The 23,744-nt window shown below is 45.2% G+C and overlaps 1 protein-coding gene across 1 annotated transcript in view; it reads left to right on the top strand.

Moving 5' to 3' along the window:
- atrn (attractin) overlaps positions 1-23,744 on the top strand; it is a 346,003-nt gene that overhangs the window by 133,494 nt on the left and 188,765 nt on the right. The window contains exons 9-10 of the mRNA XM_055642697.1: positions 3,374-3,557; positions 6,900-7,054. Coding sequence (XP_055498672.1) covers positions 3,374-3,557; positions 6,900-7,054 — 339 coding nt within the window. The remainder of the gene's footprint in view (positions 1-3,373; positions 3,558-6,899; positions 7,055-23,744) is intronic.

The raw sequence follows: 23,744 nt of genomic DNA on the forward strand, positions 1-23,744 counted from the left end.
AGCGGTGATGAAACAAAATACAGAGCGGAGGTGCAGATCCTGGCGGACTGGTGCGCACGTAACAACTTGTCACTAAACACCTCCAAGACCAAGGAGCTGATTATTGACTTCAGGAGGTCCCATAATGGAGAATACGCCCCAATCTCCATTTACGGGGACAGTGTGGAGAGAGTGTCCAGCTTTAAGTTTCTGGGCACTCACATTTCAGAGGACCTCACATGGTCCACCAACGCCGCTGCGCTGGTCAAGAAGGCACAGCAACGACTGTTCTTCCTGAGGACATTTAAAAAGACTGGTCTGCCCCAACAGCTGCTGACAACATTCTACCGCTGCACCACAGAGAGCATATTAACGTATGGCATCTCTGTGTGGTATCTCAGCTGCACGGAGGCGGAGAGGAGAGCTCTTCAGCGCGTCGTCCACAGAGCGCAGAGGATCATTTGGACAGAGCTACCAGCCTTGGAGGGCATCTACCACACACGGTGCCTCAGGAAGGCCGTCAGCATCCATAAAGACTCCTCATCCCCTTGTAATGGACTGTTCGAACTACTTCCCTCCGGCAGACGTTACAAGGCCTCCTACGCCCAAACCTCCAGACTCAGAAACAGCTCAATTCCCAGAGCTATAGCGGCTCTGAACCGGCCCTGCTGAGTGCCCCCCACCCCCATGGACTGTCTCCCTCAGATGGTCACGTCGTACAGACACATATGCACTTTAGTCTGTTTGAACAGTTTTTACTATTTTACTGTTCTTTTTACAATCCATGTTCTCGTGGTATCTAAATCTAAATCCAAATTTTATTAGTTACTAGACCAAGTGCAGAGCCGTTGGGTCTGTTCTCCCAAAGTGCGGTTTGTGTGTGGGGGGGGGGGGGGAGGCGGAGGCGGAGGCGGCATGCAGCGTCACACACACTAACTACCCGCCCCCCTCCCCCCCGCCCGCCCCACACTCTCGCTAATGGAGGGGAGGGGAGAGAGAGGAGAGAGGGGGGGGGGGGGGAGGGGAAAGGAGGGGGAGGGGGGGGGAGGAGAGGGGGGGTGGAGAGAAGGGGGTAGGGGTGTGTGGAGGGGAGGGGTTTAGGGAGGGGATGGATGGGAGGAGGGGGAGAGAGAGAGGGGGGAAGAGGAGAGGGGGGTGGGGGAGGGAGGGAGAGGAGAGGGGGGGAGGAGGGGGGGAGGAGAGAGAGAGAGGGGGGAGGGGAGGGGAAAGGAGGGGGGGAGGGGGGCAGGGAGGGTAGGGGGTAGGGGTGTGTGGGGGGGGGGGGGTTAGGGGAGGGGATGGATGGGAGGAGGGGGGGGAAAAAAAGAGGGGGGTGGAGGGGGGGGGGGGGGAGGAGGAGAAGGAGGAGGGGGGGGGGGGGGGGGGGGCGGGAGAGAGTGCCTTTTTACTTCAACCCAAACCCAAACAAACATTTGCAGGCAGTGTTTTTTTTACCTCTAACCATATTTTCATTCTCAAACCAAATTAAGGGTACTCACAGTGCTGTAGACATTTGTCAGTGTCATTCAGAGCTCTGATTGAGGGACACCACTTGCAGAGACTGATTGAGGCACACCACTTCCTGGTTTTATAGTCCCTCCCCCCTGCTGCCAGCGGGGGCAGCAGAGAGAATGGCGAATTTTGTAAAATCATTATTATCTCTGTCATATTTCATCGACGGGAAAAATCCTCGGCACACATACGGCGCAGGGGGGCTCTGAGCGAGGTGGCCAAAAATGACGGCCGTAGATGGCGGCGTTCTCTCGGAAATCGCAGCACAGATCGCCAAAACCGGTCAAGAACAGAGTTTTAGTAATATAGATTTATGTTATGACATCGGATGGAAGCTGCGTACCAAATCTCATTGCGCTTAAGTGCAATGACAATAAAATATATTATTATTATTATTATTAAATGGGAATACCGTGCCTTAAATCATCATTGAACAGAGTTTGTTATGAAGCAAAGAGTGAGCACAAGAATAGATTTGAAAAGATGACTCATGGAGAAAATTATGGTTGAAAATTGGCTTGCTGTTGTGCCATGCTTTCTGACCTCTTGCATTGTCTGAAGCCAGCAGTTGAACAGAGACTATCTTCATCTTTAGATCCACCCCGTGAGTTAAACTGCCAAAGCTCAGATACCTCAAATACCTTAATAGTTTATAATTACAATGTTTATCTCTCCACCACTGAGGAAAGTTCTTCTACTAATTTGTATCGAACTGGTCTGCGAGTGTGAATTCAATTTTGAATGAGAAATATCTAATATCCAGTAATTCGCCATGGGTTTGGGAGAAGGCAGTGGAAGACTAGATGGCCCGGAGGCGCAGCAGTAATTGCTGCCTTACAGCGCCAGAGACCTGGGTTCAATCCTGACCACTGGTGCTGTCTGTATGGAGTTTGTACATTCTCCCGGTGACCTGCATGGATTTTTGCCGGGTGCTTCGGCTTCCTCCCACGCTCTAAATACATGCATGTTTGGAGGTTCTGTGAAAAATGAAATGTAATTGTCCCCAGTGTGCAGGATAGTGCTATTGTTCAGGGTGATTACTGTCAGAGCGGACTCAAAAACTCTCTAAACTCTAAGGTCTAAAAGCATATAATATTACCTGGATTAGGTGGTATTAGCTGCAAGCAAGGAGAGGTTGGACATATTTGGACTGTTTTCTCTGAAATGGCAGAAGGGATACCTGGGAGAAATATGTAAAATTATGAGAGCCATATATAGTTTAAGAAAGAACTACAGATGCTGGAAAAATCGGTATTCAAAAATGCTGAAGGAACGCAGCGGGTGGGACAGCATCTAGGGAGAGAAGAAATGGGCGACGTTTCGGGTCGAGACCCTTCTTCAGACTGATGAAGCCATATATAGGGTCGACACACAGAACAAATATCCCCAGAGTGAAAATCTCATAGACTAGAGAGCATAGCTTTAAAGTGAGAGGTGTACAATTTAAAGGAAATGTGTAGGGCTTGTTTTTCCAATACACAGAGGGTGATGGGTGCCTTGAACGAGCTGCCAGGAATGATAGTGGAGGCAGATGGAATAATGGCTTTTCAGCGGCTTTTAGAAAGGAACATGGGTATGCAGAGAGTGGAGGGCTATGGATCGTATGCTGGCAGATACAATTAGTTTATGTTGGCATGATGGTTGGCACAGACAAAGTGGGCCAAAGGGCCTGTTCCTGAGCTTATTTTATTGTCACATGTACAGAGGTACAGTGAAAAGCTTTTGTTGTGTGCTATCCAGTCAACGGAAAGACTATACATGAGTACAATCGAGACATCCACAAATACATGAAAAAGGGAATAACTTGAATAACGTTTCATCAGAACGCATGCAAATGATCCACATTAGCTTTGTGTGGTAAATCTCAATTTATTTTCAACAGGTAAAAATACATGGAATATACTGCAAACAAATGGTGCCTTGGTTCAAGGAGGCTATGGTCATAGCAGTGTATATGACTTGAAGACACGAGCTATTTACATACATGGTGGATATAAAGCTGACAGTGCAAATAAATACGGCCTCAGAGATGACCTGTACCAGTATGATGTGGATAGCTTTAAATGGTAAGTGCTTCTCTGGACAAAAGTAATATTTTTGTCCCTGATTTTATCTGAAGAGCATTTCATTTTAAATCCACTCTGGGTATGTTTTTTTCCTCTGAAGGGAAACCGTTTTCTCATTCAACATCAGAAAATAAAGGGTAGGAAGGAACTGCTGGCTTACACTGAGATAGATACAAAATGCTGGAGTAACTCAGCAGGACAGGCAGCATCTCTGGAGAGAGGAATGGGTGATGTTTTGGATCAAGACCCTTATTCAGACAGTCTCGACTGAAACATCTTTTCTCCAGAGATGCTGCCTGACCCGCTGAATTACTCCAACATTTTGTGTCTATCATTAGAAAATGAGTAAGTTTCATGGTTAATGGATGAGTGGGTGGAAAGATTTGATAAAATTACAAACAAGTTAGAGGGAGAAATTATTTGCTGTAAGTCTATCAGGAGATTATAAGACTTTCGAGATACAGTGTGGAAACAGGCCCTTCAGCCCACCGAGTCCACGCCAACCATCGATCACCCTGTATACGAGAAATGTACAATTATAGAAGCCAGTTAACCTACAAAGCTGTACGTTTTTGGAGTGTGGGAGGAACCCGGAGCACCCGGAGAAAACCAACGGGACGAATGTACAAACTCTGGTCAGGATCGAACCTGGGTCTTTGGCGCTGGAGGGCAAAAATTCAACTGTTGTGCCACCGTGCTACCCTTAAGGTGAAAACAATGAAGGGATGTTGAATCTGCTGTTGAATTTGGTTATTTTGGAAGGAATTTGGCAATGTGTCACAAAATTAATGAAACCGTTACAGAACAGTTGTGCAGGATTGGAATGATCATTGCTTTTAAATTGGCGGCCACCTGTCTCTCTGTCTTTCCGTCCACCCATAAGTCTGTTTATCTATTTATTTATTTTAATTTATCTATGAGGCGGGTTACTTTGACAAGGTTCCATTTGGTCAGCATGGGCAGTTCTCATGTGAATCTGATGAAGGAGCTTTGCAGTGATGGGAATGCAATTATAGCAAACAATTTGAAAGCAAAGTTCCCTTTCAGAGTCTTTAGACTTTAGAGATGCAGCGTGGAAACAGCCCCATCGGCCCACCGTGTGTCTGCGCCGACCTGCAATCACCCTGTACACTATCCTACACACAACCCCACCCAGTCACAGGGAGAATGTACAAGCTTCATACAGGTAGCACCCAGAGCCAGGATCGAACCCAGGTCTCTGGTGCTGTAAGGCGGCACCTCTACAACTGTGCCACTCATAGAGTCATGCAGCACGGAAACAGGCCCTTCAGCCCAATTCGTTTGTGCTGACCAAGATGCCACAACTAAATTAGACCCGTTTGCCTAATTTTGCTCATATCCCACTAAACATTTTATATCAATTTACCTGTCCAAATGTGTTTTAAAGCTTGTTATTTTACCTGCATCAACCACTTCCTCTGCCAGCTCGCTCCATGTCCCCACCAGCCTGTGAGTGAAAATCGTCTGTGTGAAAATTATATACCCGTCATCCTCCGTGTGAAAAGTGGTTGAAATGCTAGTCAGGATAAGTTTCATTATTTTTAGGAACCTTCTGAGTAGGATACAGTTTTCACAGGGATTTGTTGGAAGTATATTAATTTACAAGTGAGAAGCTGCTGGAAACATCAGCGATTGCACTCCAGGGCTCTTCTGAATTTTGCAGACAAACCTCTCAAAACTAATGAATACAGCTGAAAAATAAAACACTGTAGGAGCAAGGAACTGCAGATGCCGATATATACCCAAGATGGACACAAAATGCTGCAGTAACTCAGTGGATCAAGCAGCATCTCTAGAACACAGATAGATGACGTTTCTATCCTATCTCCTCTCCCCCCTCCACCCCGTCTCCTCCACCGCTCTACTCCACCTCTCTTGTCCAGCACCTCTCTCCTCCAGCACCCTCTCTCCCCCCCCCCCCCCCCCCCCCCTCTCTCCCTCCCCCTTCCCTCTCCTCCCCCCCCTTCTCATAGAAACATAGAAATTAGGTGCAGGAGTAGGCCATTCGGCCCTTCGAGCCTGCACCGCCATTCAATATGATCATGGCTGATCATCTTCTTCTCTCTCCTTCCCCTCTCCTCTCCTTCCCTTCCCCCCCATTCCCTCTCCACCTCTCCCTCTCATCCCCTCGCTCCCTTTCCCCCATCCACTCCCTCTCCTCTCCAAAGACCAGTCCTGTCCATTTATCACTGGATTCCTGTCCGCCCTGTCCACACGAACCAACGGCCAGCAGCGCCGCCATCTTGGATGAGGGCGGACGACCCTGGCCCTGGCCCTGATCCTCCCCGGAGCATCAGGCACCGCAGCCACTGCAACTGCAACTGCAGTTTTACATCAGTGGAACTGTGTCCACCAATCCAACTAACCTCTTGCCCAGTTTGTGGCATTATATCAGTTCCGATTTTTTGTGAAGAAGTTTAAATAACGGGAAAAAATACGCCTGCGGGCCGGTTGATTTTGGGTTACGGGCCGGATTCAGCTCGTGGGCCGTAGGTTGCCGACCCCTGGCCTAGATCTACAGAATCCATTTCAACTCCCATTCTGTCCTACACCTCTTCCATTGACAGAATGAGGCCACACGCTAATTGGAGGATCAGCACCTTATATTTCGCTTGGGTAGCTTACAACCCAACCGTATGGACATTTAATTCTCTAATTTTAAGTAACTTAATCCTCTGCCCCGACCCTCCACGGCCCCTCTCTCCATCCTAGGGTTTCGACCCAAAATGTCTCGTCACGCATTCCTTCTCTCTAGATGCTGCCTGGCCTGTTGAGTTACTCCAGCATTTTGTGCCTCTCTTTAATCATTTTACCAGTTCAGCAGTTCTCCACATTGTTTCTCTTGAGATCACGCCTTTCCAAGTCAACAATGGACTTACCAGGTACCACCCTGCCTGAGGTTATTTGTGGCCGGCCTTGATTGGTCTTGGTCTTTTCGCACCTCCAGCTCTTCATCTCTCCTCCTCCCAAACCCTACTTTCAGTCTGAAGAATGCTCCCGACCTGAAAAGTCACTCATCCCTTTTCTCCACAGATGCTGCCTGACCCGCTGAGTTACTCAAGCACATTGTATCTATCTTTAAAAAAAAAAAAGTGTTGGAGTAACTCAGCAGGTCAGTCAGCATCCCTGGGGAACATGGATAGGTGATGTTTTCGGTCTGGACTCATTTTCGGACTGATTGTAATGGGAGTTATGGGGGTGAAAGCTGGGTTGGGGTGGGGGGGGGTCAGGACAAAGCTTGTATCAGCACCTGTAATTCCATGCGTCTACATTTAAAAAAAAGGTTAGTAAGTTAAATGATCGCCTTTTATATCTTTATAGGACAATTTTAAAGGACAGAGGCTTCTTCCGTTATCTGCACACGGCCATTATTGAAAGCGGGACAATGTTGGTATTTGGTGGTAACACTCACAACGACACTTCTATGAGCCACGGAGCAAAATGCTTTTCTTCAGACTTCATGGCTTATGACTTGGGTAAGTTGCTGCTAATTTGTTTCATATGATGGTGATGTTGGTGCAGCAATACTGCTTCTAAACATATCTGGGTAAGATATCTTGACGTTCCAAGATAGTTGTTATAGTACGGTGAGCTGTATTGTCCAAGATGCTCCTCCTTTCCGATGCCACCTCCAATGAATTCAACTCCACTCCCAGGACAGAGCCAGCCTTCTTGATGAGTTTGGTGTTTCTGATGGCCTTCGCCCTGCTTCCCCAGCACATAACAGCGTAGAAGATGGCACTGATTGATAAAACATCTGCAGCATCTTACTGCAGACGTTGAAGGAGCGGAGCCTCCTAAGAACGTACAGGCGGGTCTGTCCCTTCTTGAACAGGGTATCAGCGTTCCTGGACCAGTCCAGTTTACTGTCCAGGTAAACTCCAAAGTCCTAGGTAACTTACACATCCACACCCTTGATGGAGCCAAGCCAGGGATGTTATTCTCCTAACGTTCACTTTCCTCCTAAAGTTTAATATTATCTCTTTTTGTGTGTAAGCTGTTATTTTCCTTACCTTAGAATGATGGGCCGAATGGCCTAATTCTGATCCATCATATGTTTTAATACAATCTTAAAGTGTAGTGTTACATGTTGTTGAAGTTTAGAAATACAGAAATCAAATTAATTTGACTAGGACAACATTTGATAAATCCAATAATTGTGCGGTGATGTCATGCTAAATTGGCATGAACATTAGAAGTAATGGGATTTTATTTTGCAGCCTAAACATCTTTCACTTATTTATGCTTAATTCTAAGAGTTGTTAATTAGAGCCCTGTAAAGCCTCAGTTAAAAATTTAATAGTAAGTGACATTTCCGGATAATGGTCATTTTAAGTCAATTTTGTCAAATTTACAAAAGCACCAAAAGGTATAATTATTTAAATACATTCCCCAGAAAATCTTTTCAGTTTTTTTATTCATGTGACATTTGTCAACTAAAAATGTCACACCTCAAGCATTCATCGAGCTTCTGTTTTCCCAGGCAGCGTAATGGGCCTGTCCCACTTATGCAACTTTTTCGGCCACTGCCGGCACCCGTCATAGGTCGTCGCAGGTCGCTGAAAATTTTCAACATGTTGAAAATTCAGCGGCGACCAGAAAGACGCCACGACACTTTGGGCGACTCATGAACATACAGGCAACAAGTCGCGGGGTGAAGCCTGTATGGTCGTGAGTAGTCGCCCAAAGAGTCGTACCTTGTTCTGGTCGCCGTTGGATTTTCAACATTCTTTGCGACCTGCAATGACCTATAACGGGTGCCGGCAAGTCGCTGAAAAAGCTGGGTAAGTGGGGCAGGCCCATTAGTGATAGCGACAAGGAGGACCAGGTCAGCAAGGGAATTGGGAGTTATTGACATGGTCATTCCCAAGTTACTTCATTCCTGGATTTCCAAGGATTTCATTCCTGTGGACTGTTGGTAATCCAAAAACATTCCTTCATATGTACGGGCTGCAGACAAGTCAGGCATTCGTAAGCTGGGGAGGACCTGTACATGGAACTAGATGCTGGACTGTTCTTAGCTCTTCAAGTGCGCTACATTGATGGCCAATAGTTACTTCCAATGCAGAAGGTTCAGGGTTTAAGCCAACAGACTTGACAGAACAAGGTTAAATCTTTGGTGCACCACCAAGTGTGTGGTGAACTGTCGGAGATGACAGTCTGTTTGACTAATTATTGTAATAAATGCGTCAGAGATGACAGTCTGTGACTAATGAATGTAATAAATGCATCTTGAGGGCTGGTGAAAGTTCTCGATTTGGCATTGATATTGATTTGTTACTGACACGTGTACTGAAATATAATGAAAAGCTTCATGTTGATTGCAATACAGCCAGATTATATCATATCCATGAGTATATCAGAAAATTAACAAACTGCAAAATACAGAGATGCCAAAAAGTGCAAATGCTGGCATCTTGTATAGAACACAAAGTGCTGGAGTAACTCAGCGGGTCAGCCAGCATCTCTGGAGGTCATGGTAGGTAGACAGAGTTTCAGGTTGGGACTCTTTTTCAAATGTGGAATGTAAGGCTACACAGGAAGTGATGATAAAAACGATTCCAACAGCCCCAGTGAGATAGATTTGAGGATTGAGAGTACATCTTTAGCATATGAAAAGTCCCTTCAAGAGTCTGATAACAGCGGGGAAGAAGCGGTTCTTGAATCTGGAGGTACATGCTTTCAGGCTTTTGAAAGTTTCTGGGGCTCGCATTCTGTCTTCGGTAATGCATGGTTTCACAGTAGCTATTGAACCACACAATCTAAGTTGTATTGATTGGCAGCCCTTGTGCAGCACTTTACTCATTCTATCCAGCTGCAAAAACGCTCCACGCTTGTAGTCTCATACACGAGCAATTTAAAAAAAAAAAGAAAATGCTTTTGGGGAAAAAAATTGTACGGTCGGTACTTTGTGACATTTTGCTTTGAGAAGATGTCAAGTTACATCTTTCCTTGATATGAAGCACAGTACAGACACTATTGAAATGTCTCGAGTAAATAAAATGCACTCATGCAATAGAACCACTTTCCTTTATGTCTGAGCTGAAGTGCTGATGCTTCATAAGAAGTAGAAAATAATGGAGATATGTAGATGATCCTTCAGCATCTAAAGCACAGCACCAACTTGCATTCATACGGCCCCAGTGACAACACTATTAAACAATATTTTACGCTGACATGGAGACAGAAGGGAAAGCTTGATCACATTGTCAGTTTCTAAGGAGTTACAGAGAGAACTTAAAGAGTTATGAGTTATGAACACATGAGGTTTGAGAGTTAGAGGGGCACATAAGTTTAGGGAATAAATTCTAGAGTTTCAGGCTTTGGTGACTGAAGGCACTCCATCCAGTATGGAACGATAAAGGCACGCACAAAATGCCGAAGTTGGAGAAGAATGTGGTTTTAACGGATTTTTTATTCAATGCATGAATTGAAAGATCAAGCGTGGAAACAGGCCCTTCAGCCCATCAAGTCCACGCCACCCATCAATCATTCGCACAAGTTCTATGTTATCCCACTTTCACTTCCACTCCCAACACATTGTGGGCAATTTCACAGAGGCCAATTAACCTGCAGGTCTGCACGTCTTAGGGATTTGGGTAGAAACCAGAGCACCCGGAGGAAACCCACGTGGTCACAGGAAGAACATACAACTTCACTTGGACTGAACCAGAGGTCAGGATCGACCCGGGTCTCTGGCATCTAGGGCAGCAACTCTACCGCTGCCGCCCTTCATGCAACGACGAGAAGGCCTACCGGGTGCCAGGATAACAGCCTCCTCTTGAACATCAAAAATACGAAGGAGCTGATCATGGACTTTAGGAGGGCACATCATCCGAGGACGTACACTCCATTGAGGATAAATGGGGATCCTGTGGATAGGGTGAACTGTTTTAAATATCTGGGAGTCCACATCTCTGAGGATATGACATGGGCATCACACACCTCAGCACTCGTGAGTAAGGCAAGGCAGCGCCTTTACCACCTCAGGCAATTGAGGAAATTCAGAGTGTCTCCGAGGATCCTCCAGTGCTTCTACGCAGCGGCGGTGGAAAGCATCTTGTCCGGGAACATTACCATCTGGTTTGGGAATTGCTCTGCCAAGGACAAGAAGGCTCTGCAGAGAGTAGTGCGTTCGGCCGAACGCACTATGGGAACTTCACTCACCCCCCTGCAGGAACTATACAACAGGAGGTGCAACTCCAGAGCAAACAAAATCATGGGAGACCCCTTCCACCCCTGCAACGGACTGTTCCAGCTGCTACGGTCAGGCAAATGCCTCCGTTGCCATGCGGTGAGAACGGAGAGGTTGAGAAGGAGTTTCTTCCCAGAGGCAATTCGGACTGTAAACGCCTATCTCACCAGGGACTAACTCTACAGAACGTTTTTCCTTCCATTATTTATTATGTAAAAGAATATGTGTGTTATGATTGTGTTTATAATTTGTTTGGTTGTTTTGTTGTTTGTCTTTTGCACAAAAGTCCGCGAGCATTGCCACTTTCATTTCACTGCACATCTCGTATGTGTATGTGACAAATAAACTTGACTTGACTTGTCACCAAATTCTTGTAGCAGCATAACAGGCCCACAAACATAATACTTAGATAATTTTTTTTGTTTTGTCTAGTTAAGTTTTTGGTTTTTAGGTTGTGTTTATGTGGGGGGGGGTGTTGAAACGGGGCTTGCTGTCTCTCCCTTCGGGGGAATGCAACTTTTTTGTCGTATCCCCCTTCTCTGCCTCCGTCTGCGCTGAGGCCTAATGGCGGAGCTGGTGACCTCGAGACTCCGGAGGCAGAGCCAGTCAGGACTCGCCGTGGGCTCGCTCCCGTGAGGGCGGTCCGGCTCGGGGCAACCAAAGATATTTCTCTGCAAGCTCCTTTGTTCTTGGGTATTCAATATGCCGAACCAGGTTGTGATGCAAACACATTAAAGATACAGCACGGAAACAGGCTCTTCAGTCCACTGAATCCGCACCGACCAGTGATCCCCACACACTAAAACGACCCTACACACACTAGGGACAACTTACAATTTTCACCGGTCAATTAACATACAAATCTGTACGTCTTTGGAATGTGCGAGGAAATCGGAGCACCCGGAGGAGAATCTGGAAGAAACTCACGCAGTCACAGGGAGAATGTACAAACTCCGTCCAGACAGCACTAGGCAGGATTGAACCCGAGTCTCCAGGCAACAGCTCTACTGTTGCGTCACCCGAGCCGCTACATGTCAGTACCACTTTGCTATCCAAACTCTATATCCTTAAATTCCCTTAATATCCAAAAATGTATCAATTTCTTGACTTGAGTTTTCTCAGCTATTGAGCTTCCACAGTCTTGGGTGGATAATTCCATGTAGGAATTCCACTGGTGAATCTCCTCTGTCTCTGTGCTCCCTCAATCAGAAGTACATATTTTCGCAGTTTGTACGATCGAACCGCATTATATTCTATAGATTTACAATTTTCGTAAAATCTAATTCTTGATTTAATATCTAATTTCTTGATTAGTACATGTGTCAGAGGTTATGGGAGAAGGCAGGAGAACAGGGTTAGAAGGGAGAGGTAGATCAGCCATGATTGAATGGAGGAGTAGACTTGATGGGCTGAATGGCCTAATTCTGCTCTTATTCCTTATGACCGATCTATTCATTCTAGCCCTCAAATACCATTACAATAGAAAGGCCAACTAGTGTATCATGGCCAATTTGCTTCTGAGATAATCAATATTCATGTTCAGAAATTCTAGAAGAATAAGACCTTTCGGCCCATCAGGTCTATTCCACCATTCATTCAGGGCTGTCCTATCTTTCCCTCTCAACCCCATTTTTCTGCCTTTGCCCCCTAACTCCTGAAACCCTTACCAATCAAGAATCTGTAAATCTACGCCTTCAAAATATCCATTGACGTCCTCCACAGCCATCTGTGTCAATGAATTCCACAGATGCGCAACCTCAGTCTAAAGAAATTCCTTCTCGTCTTCTTTCTAAAGGTGCATCCTTTTATTGAGGCTCTGGCCTCTGGTCCAAGACTCTCCCACTAGTGGAAACATCCTCTCCGCATCCTATCTATCCAGGCCTATCATATTTCAATGCTGCCCCATTATAATTCTTAGTTCGTGTGAAAGATGCTGTGTTGCAATGTAAAATTCATGACAAGTAATCTGGATTTTCATTTTGATGCACCACTTTCCTCTCCTCCCTTTCATAATTGGTAATAAATTTGCTAAGATTGCTTAATTGCATTTTGAATGTTTGACTATTGGCCCTCCAGCGTTCAATCAGAAACGGTTTCTGCTCAATTAAGCAGAAAGGTGTAGTGTAATTAATGCCCTGACTTTGCTGTGACCTGATGAAAGTGTTTTATGTGCATCTGGACTGTGAAGTAAATTCCAGGAGAGGGCAGCAAAGGCTTTTAAATGTAGCACATTCTTCAGTGAAGCAAAATGTTCTTTGTTTTGCTTCAGTATTTTGTGCATTATCTTTTAGATGTCTTTGTCTCGGTCCATTAGACCACCACATTTAGTATTACCTTAAAACAGATGGTGCTAAGCATGGAATGTCAAGGAAACATTTCAATTTATGTCGTCTCTGAGAACTAGCAGGTTTTCCAAAGCACAATGCACTTTTTTGAAATGCCAAGCGCTGTTATAATGCAAGACTAATGCCAGATTTAATTTAGCAGCTGGATGTTTCAGTGGCATTTATCTTAGCATTTTAAACTCAAAAGTCACTTTATTTTGAGACATAAGATAAATCGTATGTGAGGGAATAGATGTTAGAGGGGTTAGGTGATTGTGGAAGCTAATGGGCAACTTGATAGTTATGGGTGGGATTTCTATTATTGGACTTTGCCAACTAAAGGCATGACTGTGATTGTGGCTAGTGTTTAGGGTTTGACTGGAGTAACTCAGCGGGTCAGGCAGCATCGCTGGAGAATAAGCGACGTTTGGGGTTTGAACCCTTCTTCGGGCCCTCAATAATCTTTCTTCTACTCTTCTATTCTTTCTAATGAAGGCACGCATGCCAGCCGCCCTCTTCACCACACTGTCCACTGGACTGCCACTGGGTAACCATGTACCTATACACCCAGATCTCTCTGTTGGAGCAGCTACCATGAATTTCACATGGAGGAACTTAAACAAGAGGAACTTTATAAAATTGATTTGCTGAACTGAACACAGAGATGTTTAGAAATCTTTCATGGGTTAAAGAGCTAAAAAATATCCATTTAAAAATAAAGCATATTAATTCATGTGCATGATTTCAGATATCTCTACTGCAAAAATCCCACCAGGAATATTTTAATTCATGCAAACCCTAAGTTAATTGATAGCAGTGCACAATGAAGTGTTAGCCTGTGGTATTTTAATTTATCTAAGATAAAAAATCCAATTTTTTCAAACCACATCTTTAGCTTGTATCATCTATTGGTAATTTGTGTTATTATACATGCTCACGTTTTAGTATTGTTTATCCGTGAGGATTTAATCTATTCATATTTATGTTTTAACTTGCAATGTGATAATCGACTGATAACTCTGATTCATGCTGCCTCCTTTTTTCTGAAACATTATTTAGCTTTGCTGTAAATTGCCATGAGGTTCAAGTCATTATTTAGCAATCGATCTTGGCCTGCTTTTGTCTTTGTAAGTGCATTTTGCCTTGGTTGTACTAGTTGCTATGCTGCTCATAATAATTGCAACATGGGGGCTATTGGTTGAAAGTCTTTTAAAAATGTAATTAGTGTTATCTTTAATTGTTTGAGAAGCAAATTTAACAAAAAGACTCCCATTAATTAATAATGGCTTTGCTTATCCCTCTCCTGATTCTTGCAGTGATGGTACCTCGACACCTAACAAAAGATTTCAGGTTGGCTGGATGGCAGAGGACAAAGAGTGACAATAAAGGGGACTTTATCTGGTTTGCTGCCAGTGACTAGCGGAGTTCCGCAGGGCTCGGTGCTGGGGCCGCTGCTCTTCACGTTGTATATTCATGATTTGGACGAGGGGATTGAAGGCTTTGTGGCCAAGTTTGCGGATGATAAGAAAATAGGTGGAGGGGCAGGTAGGGTAGAGAAAGCAGGGACTCTGCAGAAGGACTTGGACACGTTGGGAGAGTGGGCAGAAAAGTGGCAGATTGAATATTGTGCAGCAAATTTTGGAGTAGGAATAAAGGTGTAGATTATATTCTAAATGTGAAGATAATGCAGAAATTGGAGGTGCAAAGAGACTTGGTGCAGGATTCCAAAAATGTTAATCTGCAAGTTGAATCCGTAGTAAAGAAAGCAAATGCAATGCTAGCTTTTATTTCGACAGAGATGTAATGTTGAGGCTCTATAAGGTGCTGATCAGGCCACACTTAGAATATTGTGAGCAATTTTGAGCACCACATCTGAGGATGGATGTACTGACTCTGGAGAGGGTCCAGAGAGATTTACAAGAATGATCCCAGGAATTAGTAGGTTGACATGATGAGCGTTTGACAGCACTGGGGTATACTCGCTGAAGTTAAGAAGAATGAGAGGGGACCGCATTGAAACGTAGAGAATAGTAAAAGGCCTGGATAGAGTGGATGTGGAGAGGATGTTTCCACTACTGGGAGAGTCTGGGACTAGAGGTCAGAACCTCAAAATTAAAGGACATTCTTTGAGGGAGATGGGAGGAATTTCTTTAGTCAGATGGTGGGAATCTGAAATTGCAGCATTTTGTATCTATCTTTGGTGTAAACCAGCATCTGCAGTTCCTTCCTACACCTTCATCCATTGAGTCCATGCCAACCATTGATCATCCATTCACACTAGTTATCCCACGACAACAGAGACAATTTACAGAAGCCAATTAACCTACAGACCTGCAAGTGTTTGGGATGTGGAAGGAATGCTGAGCACCTGGAGGAAACCCACGCGGTCACAGGGAGGACGTGCAAACCCCAGATAGACAGCACCCGAGACCAGGATCAAACCTGGGTCTCTGGCGCTGTGAGGTAGCAACTCTACCTCTAACATTTACCCACTGTTCCATATTAGGATTTTGGTAACCCAGTTATTTTAAGAATTTATTTTATTGAGCTGATTTTGGATGCAAATTGCAAATCGTACAAACCAAGGTCCACTTTGATTAATATTAGCTCTGTGGGATACAGAGTAAATCTTTGGTAATGGATTTCTAACTCAGATTATATTTTCCAATATACTTCTGGGAGGCTTTGTCGATAATTAAAAGCTTTGTGTATGTCCAGTAATTTTATTCTGCATATGAGGAGGAACTGCAGATGCTGGTTTACATCGAAGATAGACACAACATGCTGGAAATACTCAGCACAGCTTCTCTGGAGAAAAGGAATAGGTGACGTTTCGTGTCGAGACCCTGTTTCAGACTGAGGGTCAGGGAGGGGGAAGCAAGACGTATGGAAAGGTGCAGAGCCTGCATCGATGACTCAGGAATGGTGGAGCTCACAATGGTCCATTGTTGGCTGGGAATGAGGTGCTAACGAAGGAATACAGACAATGAAATGAGCAAGGTAGACTAAAGTGCTGGAGAAACTCAGCGGGTGCAGCAGCATCTATGGAGGAAAGGAAATAGGCAACGTTTCGGGCCGAAACCCTTCTTCAGACTGATGAGCAAGGTGACAAGGGTGGGGGAAGGACAGAGAGAGAGGGAATGCCAGGGTTACTTCAAATTAGGGAAATCAATATTAATGCCACTGGGTTGTAAGCTGCCCAAGCGAAATATGAGATCCTGCTCTTCCAATTTGCATGAATGATGAATGATGAATGAATAGGTTTATTGGCCAAGTATTCACATACAAGGAATTTGCCTTGGTGCTCTGCCCGCAAGTGACAACGACATACAGTGACAGGAATGACACATAAAGCATTAAACATTAATAATAAAACATTATCGATTAAACATGTGAATTAAATAAAATATCAGAGCAAAAGGAGGCTACAGATTTTTTGTTATTGAGTAGAGCTACAACTCGTGGAAAAAAACTGTTTTTATGTCTGGCTGTGGCAGCTTTGACAGTCTGGAGTCTCCTTCCAGAGGGAAGTGGCCTCACTCTGACAGTGGAGGAGGCCCTGGACAGAAAGGTCAGTATAGGAGTGGGAAGGGGAGTTTAAAATGTTTGGCAAACGGGAGATTGCGTAGGCTTTGGCGGTCTGAGCGTTTTTAATTTTGTAGTGTCTCTCCCTTTCTCTTGGAACTGTCCATAACATTGGAAGCCAAAGGGTTTGTTCCTGTGCTGCCCTGTTCTACCGTGTCTGCTTTATTTTCTTGAAGCTTCAGTATTGCACAAGGTTTTATCTTTTGGGAACTATTGTATCCACTTTTGGCAGCAAGTTTTATAAACATGTACATGGGCTCAGTGTTGATTAAGGTTGCACTGTCACAAAGTTGTCGTGCTTGGTTAAGCGTCAAATAGGAAGTATTCTCTCTGTAACCGAATGACTGGAACAGCATCATGAGTTACTAGCACTGACACCAGCCTTTGTATTTATAATTCAATCACAAGAGCGTCTGATTTTGTTCCTTAATCTTCTGTATCAATCCAAATTGTCTGTATAGAATTTCAATGGCAAAGTCTGCCTTGTGCTATCATGTTAACATGAGGAACATAGAAACATAGAAAATAGGTGCGGGAGTAGGCCATTGGCCCTTCGAGCCAGCACCGCCATTCAATATGATCATGGCTGAACATCTAAAATCAGTAGGTAGACAAAAATGCTGGAGAAATTCAGCAGGTCAGGCAGCATCCACGGAGCGAAGGAAATAGGCAAAGTTTCGGTTCGAAACCCTTCTTCAGACTGATGTGAGGGTCTGAAATAGGTTTTTGACCCGAAACGTTGCCTATTTTCTTCGCTCCATAGATGCTGTCTCACCCGCTGAGTTTCACCAGCATTTTTGTCTACCTTTGATTTTCCAGCATCTGCAGTTCCTTCTTAAACATCTAAAATCAGTATCCTGTTCCTGCTGTCCACCGAATTAAGTCCTTTAATTCTGAGGCTATGACCTCTAGTCCTAGACTCTCCCATTAGTGGAAACATCCTTTCCACATCCACTCTATCCAAGCCTTTGGACTATTCTATTTTACTCATTCTCTGCCTGAAAAAAACATACTCTTTAGATTTCCCCCTCAAACGTCCTTCCTCTCACCTATGCCCTCTTGCGTTTGAAAACCTAAGCTCGGGAATAACATTTTGACCGAGGCCTGCCAATGCCTCTACATTTGTGTATGAAGGAACTGCAGATGCTGGTTTAAACTGAAGATAGACACAAAATGCTGGAGTATCTCTGACTTGCCTGCAAACTGAACAATCGTTACCAGATTATTCATTGTTTTGTGTTTTCTTGCAAACGTTGCAACATTTGCCATGTGTTAGCTTTGTGTAACTTATCCCTGTTAAGATATTTAATATTGAGAATAATTGATGTCATGTAATCTAAAACATACGTGTGGAGCATACTCTCAGTGACCTGGAGATTGGACTGGATTGATGGTTCTCATGGTCTTGGGGATGGAGCAGGTCATTTCCAATTTGTTGCTTCCCGACATCCCAAGCCACCACATTGCGTAACTTAGGGCCTGGAGCTACATCTGTGTTCAAAGGGTCATAGAGTCTTACAACGAGGAATCTGACTCTTCGGCCCAACTTGCCCATGCCGACCAACATGTCGCTAGTTTGCACGGGTCTATAAGTAATATTGGGGTAGTGTATTTATGGGCATAGACATGCTGCTGTGTAACAGAGATACAGTACTGGTGGGAATGGGTCTTGCTGGCATTAGCTGAAATTACAAAGTGCTCTTTTGATGAGGTTTTTACAGGAACAATGGGCTGTAGAATTACTTCAATCACCAACCCTGCATTGGGCTCCGTGCTTGATTTTACGGATGTTCGATGCAAGCATGTGTACACAAACCTGAAGTGCAGTTGTTATTGAGAATCAACTGGGAGCATACAAACAGAAGATCTGGATGTAAGCCATTTGGTCCTTTGAGATGACATAATTGAGATCATGGTTGATCGTACATCTCAAAACCATTTTCCAGCCCTATCTCCATATCCCTTTGAAATATATGACACTGTTCCGCTTGTATGAACTTTCAATTTTCTCTCTCTCGCTCTGGCTCTGTCTCTGTCTGTCTCTCTCTGTCTCTCTCTGTCTCTGTGTGTCTCTCTCTGTCTCTTTCTGTGCCGGTATCTGTCTCTCTCTCTCTGTCTCTCTCTCTGTCTCTCTCTCTGTGTCTCTCTCTGTCTCTCTCTCTGTCTCTCTCTCTGTCTGTCTCTCTGTCTGTCTCTCTCTGTCTCTCGGTCTCTCTCTGTCTCTCTGTGTCTCTCTCTCTCTCTATGCCTCTCTGTCTCTGGCTCGCTGTGTCTCTTTGTGTCTCTCTGTCTCTCTCCCTGTCTCTGTTTCTCTCTGTCGGTTTCGCTCTGTTTCTCAATTTCAATTCTCAATTTAAAAAACTTTATTGGCATGATAAAAAAAATTGTTATATTGCCAAAGTATAAAACATGACATACATATTTGAAATGCATAATTATAAATACAAGTATACAGTGTATGGATAGGTATGTCCCTGTACATAAACTTGCAATAGGCCTATAGCCCTTTATTGATTGCTACACGTTCTTGCAGCTGTAAGCAGTACAACACAATAGCAAGGTTAGCAATTCATTATTAATCTCTTAGTGTTAGTTAATGTCGATTAGTGTGTGCGTATATATGTGCATGTTGGTCATTCACAGTCTCTCAGGTTATGGCATGCTGTTACGTATTGTGCACCAAGATGTGCCGTATTTCCTTCGCCAAGGATTATTCTTAGTTTTGATGTTTCTCTCTGTCTGGTTCTCTCTGTTTCTCTCTGTCTCTGTCTGTCTCTCTGTCTTTTTTTTCTCTTTCGCTTTCTTTTGCTTTCCAATCTGGAATAGTCATACATGATGGAAACAGGTCCTTCAACCCAACTTGAAACAAGGAACTGCAGATACTGGTTTACAAAAAGAGACACAAAGTGCTGGAGTAATTCATTGTGTCAGGCAACATTTCGGAAGAACATGGATGGATGTTTGTATGTTGTATGGATGGATGTATCTCTAAAGTGGCGGCGCGACTCACCCGTTGCAGCGGCCCCTACAGCCTGTCTGTCTTTTTTTAATTTTTTGTCTAGTTAAATGTAGTGTTGGTGTTTTTTAATACTGGTTTTAAATGTGTATATGTGGGGGGGGGAGGGTTTAAATCTCTTCCCTGTCCGGGAGACCCGACCTTTTCCCTGTCGGGTCTCCGTTGTCGTTGGGGCCTAGCAACGTGGAGCGACCTCCAACCTGAACGACCCAGGGGCTCGGCAGACCGCGGAGCTGCGGACTACTCACCATCGTGGGGCTGGCCGGCCTCGGGGCGTGGGGAGCGGTGGTGACTCGCTGCTAACTCATTCGACTCCTAGGGCTCGGAGGCTCCAGCAACGCAGCCGCAGCCGCAGCCGCAGGTCCGGTGGACTGGGACATCGGGAGCTCGCAGGTCCGGGGGGAGAGACCGCTTCCCGGAGCTCCCACAACGCGACTTCTCTAGCCCGTGTCGCAGGGTTGGAACGACCCGGAGCGGGGACATACATCACCCGGCACGGCTTCATGGCCGTGGGACATTACAGCACCCGCCGGCGGCTCCAACATTGTGACTTTTAGACTGGGAGCGGGGCCGTAAATCGCCCGGCACGGCCTAAAATGGCTGTGGGACTTATCATCGCCCGCCTGGGGCTTGGACATCGGGAGAGAAATGGAGAACAGGGGAGAGAAAAGACTTTGCCTTCCATCACAGTGGGTTCACTGTGATGGATGTTTGTGTGAATTAAATTGTGTGCATGTCTGTAGGAAATTGTCTGTATGGCTGTGGAAACGGAATTTCGTTTGAGCCTCACTGAGGTTCAATGACAATAAATGGTGTTGTATTGTATTGTATTGCATCTGTGGAGAAAAGGAATAGGTGACGTTTCAGGTCAGAGTCCCGACCTGAAACGTCACCTGTCGATTGAGGTAGGGGTCATGATTTTGATGAACTGGGGAGAAAACCTGGAGAGGCCACGTAACTTACTCTTGCTATGTTTCTTAAGGACTCCTAACTTGGAGCCCATGGATTAGAGGGTTTGAGCCCTCGATGGTGGTCCTGGGGTAGTACTTTAATGTCTGCCTTCACACTCCCCTGGTGCATCTCTGTGCATAGAAACATAGGAAATAGGTGCAGGAGTAGGCCTTTTGGCGATTGAGCCAGCACCACCATTCATCATGATCATAGCTGATCATTCAAAATCAGTACCCCGTTCCTGCTTTTCCCCCCATATCCTCTGATTTTGTTAGCCCTAAGAGCTCTATCAAACTCTTTCTTAAAAACATCCACTGAATTGGCCTCCACTGCCGTCTGTGGCAGAGAATTCCACAGATTCACAACTCTCTGGGTGAAAAACGTTTTTCCTCATCTCAGTCCTAACTGACTTACCCCTTATTCTTAAACTGTGATCCCTGGTTCTGGACTCCTCCAACATCGGGAAAAATGTTCTTGCATTTAGCCTGTCCAATCCTTTAAGGGCTTGAGGGGCAAGAGCAGGCCGACACTGTCCTGAGGACAGGAGCAGGTTGCTGCCTGGCTAAAAACCAAGTGCTGGAGGAACCTGTCGGGTAAGGCGGTGTCAGTGGAGGGAATGGAGAGATACCATTATGGGTCAGGACTCAGATGACCCACTGGCCGGTTGGAGCTCTGGAGCAGAGCTAATAGAACACACCACTGAATAGAATCTGAAGAAGGGTCTCGACCTGAAACATCACCTTGTAGCGGCACCATACGTGGTGAATAAACAGTTGCTTTATTCAGTGAGATAATAGATTCAAAATACAGTTTGGTCCTCTAACGTAATAATGTAATTGCTGCTGCCGCTGAGCGAGGGTGTTGTCTCGAGCTCAGCTACCTGTTGACTGGGCCGATATCAAGGTGAGATGTGCTTATGTAGCAGGACACTCCCCTTAACCCATGACATCACGTGACAGCCCACGAAATAACTGACGAGGTTTTGACCGTAAGTGGTCTGTCTATCAGCTGACGCCACAGGACACCCTCCCCCCCAGAACCGGAGGAAGGAATAGAACGCGCTTACCTTCTAGGTGTTCAAGCAAAGTCGAGGGCAGCTCCTGCTGTGGGTCGGAGGCACCCCGGCCTTGGGTCGCGACGGTGGAGCCCGCGGGCGCAGTCGACACTCCGGCTGTGGGCCATCCCGGCCATATGCCGAGAGGTGCGAGGAGACCTCTGCGAGACCCTTCTTCAGAGTTTTTGTGACCATCTTCAGCACAAGAACCGGCTCTTTGGTCCGCAGTGACTATGCTGAACATGATGCGAAGACCATCACTTATCTAGCTGCACATAACACATATCCCTCCATCCCCAGCCCATCTAAAAATCTTTTAATTGCCGCTAATGCATCTGCTTCAACGAACGCCCCGGGGGGTAGTGCATTCCAGCCACTCGCTACCCTCTGTGTAAAAAATAAACTTGCCCCGCACATCTTTAAACTTTGCCCCTCTCACCTTAAAGCTATTCCTCTCGTATTTGAGTTTTTCCATACTGGGAAAAATGGATTCTGACTATCCCGTCCATGCCTCGCATAGTTTTATATACTTCTATCAGGTCTCCCTACAATTTACAGCGTTCCAGAGAAATCAATCCGAGTCTGCTCAAGCACTCCTGTAGCTAATATCCCCTAATCCAGGCAACATTCTGCTCAACCACCTCTGTACCCTTTCCAAAACCTTCACATCCTCCCTGTAAGGGGCAACCAGAACTGCACACAAGCAAAGCTAAGCTCTTGTTTGCCTTGAAGAAGCTCTGGTGATGTTGGCTGCCACTGTCCTGGCTGGATGCCTGGAAGATCTTTTATTGTGCACAGTTTTCAGACCACCTTCAGCCAGTTTCATCCGTGGAATGTCAGCCGACCAGTTTTGAATAGGAAAATAAGAACAGATTCAGAACTGTTTAATTGTACACAATTGTAGAGCATTTGTACCGAACCCACCGTTGGGAGACTGAAAAGTTCTGCAAAAAATTACAGGGAGTTGTGGTCTCAGCCCAGACCATCACACAAAGAAACTCCATTCACTCTGCCTTGGCAAGGCCAGCAGCATAATCAAGGACGAGTCGCACACTGGCCACTCCCTCTTCTTCCCTCTCCCATCGGGCACAAGATAGATTCAGGGACCTCTGGATTCAGGAACGGTTTCATCCCAGCAGTCATCAGGCAACTAAACCATCCTCCCAACAACTAGAGAGCAGTCCCGAACTACTATCTCATTAGAGACCCTCAGATTATCTGTAATCGGGTTTACTGGCTTTATCTTCTACTAATTGCTATTCACATTATTCCCGTTATCATATATCTGTGCACTGTGGATGGCTTGTTTGTAATCATGTATTGCCTTTCCACTAATTGATTAGCACGCAACAAAAGCTGCTCACTGTGCCTCGGTACACATGACAATAAACTGAACACTCAAACTCAATTCATTGGGTCAATGATTTCAGTCATATGGTGAAGGGGAAAAAAAATGTTTTACACTGTATCTCGGTACACGTGACAATAAATCCAACTAAACTAAATCCAAAATACTTAACAGGACATCGGAATATTGGAGACTGTGACAAGACCAAATAACCTATAGATTGAGAGTTCAAATAAAATATGTTAATCCATTATCCTGGTTTCCATTTAATCAGATGCCTGCACTGCTGTTGACTCTTAATCACCTCAGGAGAACTGGATGAATAATGACAAATGAATTGTCAGTAGACAAAAAATGTTGGAGAAACTCAGCGGGTGAGGCAGCACCTATGGAGAGAAGGAATAGACTGAAGAAGAGTCTCGACCCGAAACATCGCCTATTCCAGCACGGAAACGGGCCATCCCTTCAAGTCCGTGCCAAACACTTATTTTCCCCCAGTCCCATCTACCTGCACTCAGACCATAACCCTCCATTCCTTTCCCGTCCATACACCTATCCAACTGATTTTTAAATGATAATATCGAACCTGCCTCCACCACTTCCACTGGAAGCTCATTCCACACAGCTCCCACTCTCTGAGTAAACAAGTTCCCCCTCATGTTACCCCTCCAGCATTTTTTGTCTACCTTTGAT

The sequence above is a fragment of the Leucoraja erinacea genome, chromosome 1 (genome assembly GCF_028641065.1).
Source record: "Leucoraja erinacea ecotype New England chromosome 1, Leri_hhj_1, whole genome shotgun sequence".
In the NCBI taxonomy this organism is placed as follows: domain Eukaryota; kingdom Metazoa; phylum Chordata; class Chondrichthyes; order Rajiformes; family Rajidae; genus Leucoraja; species Leucoraja erinaceus.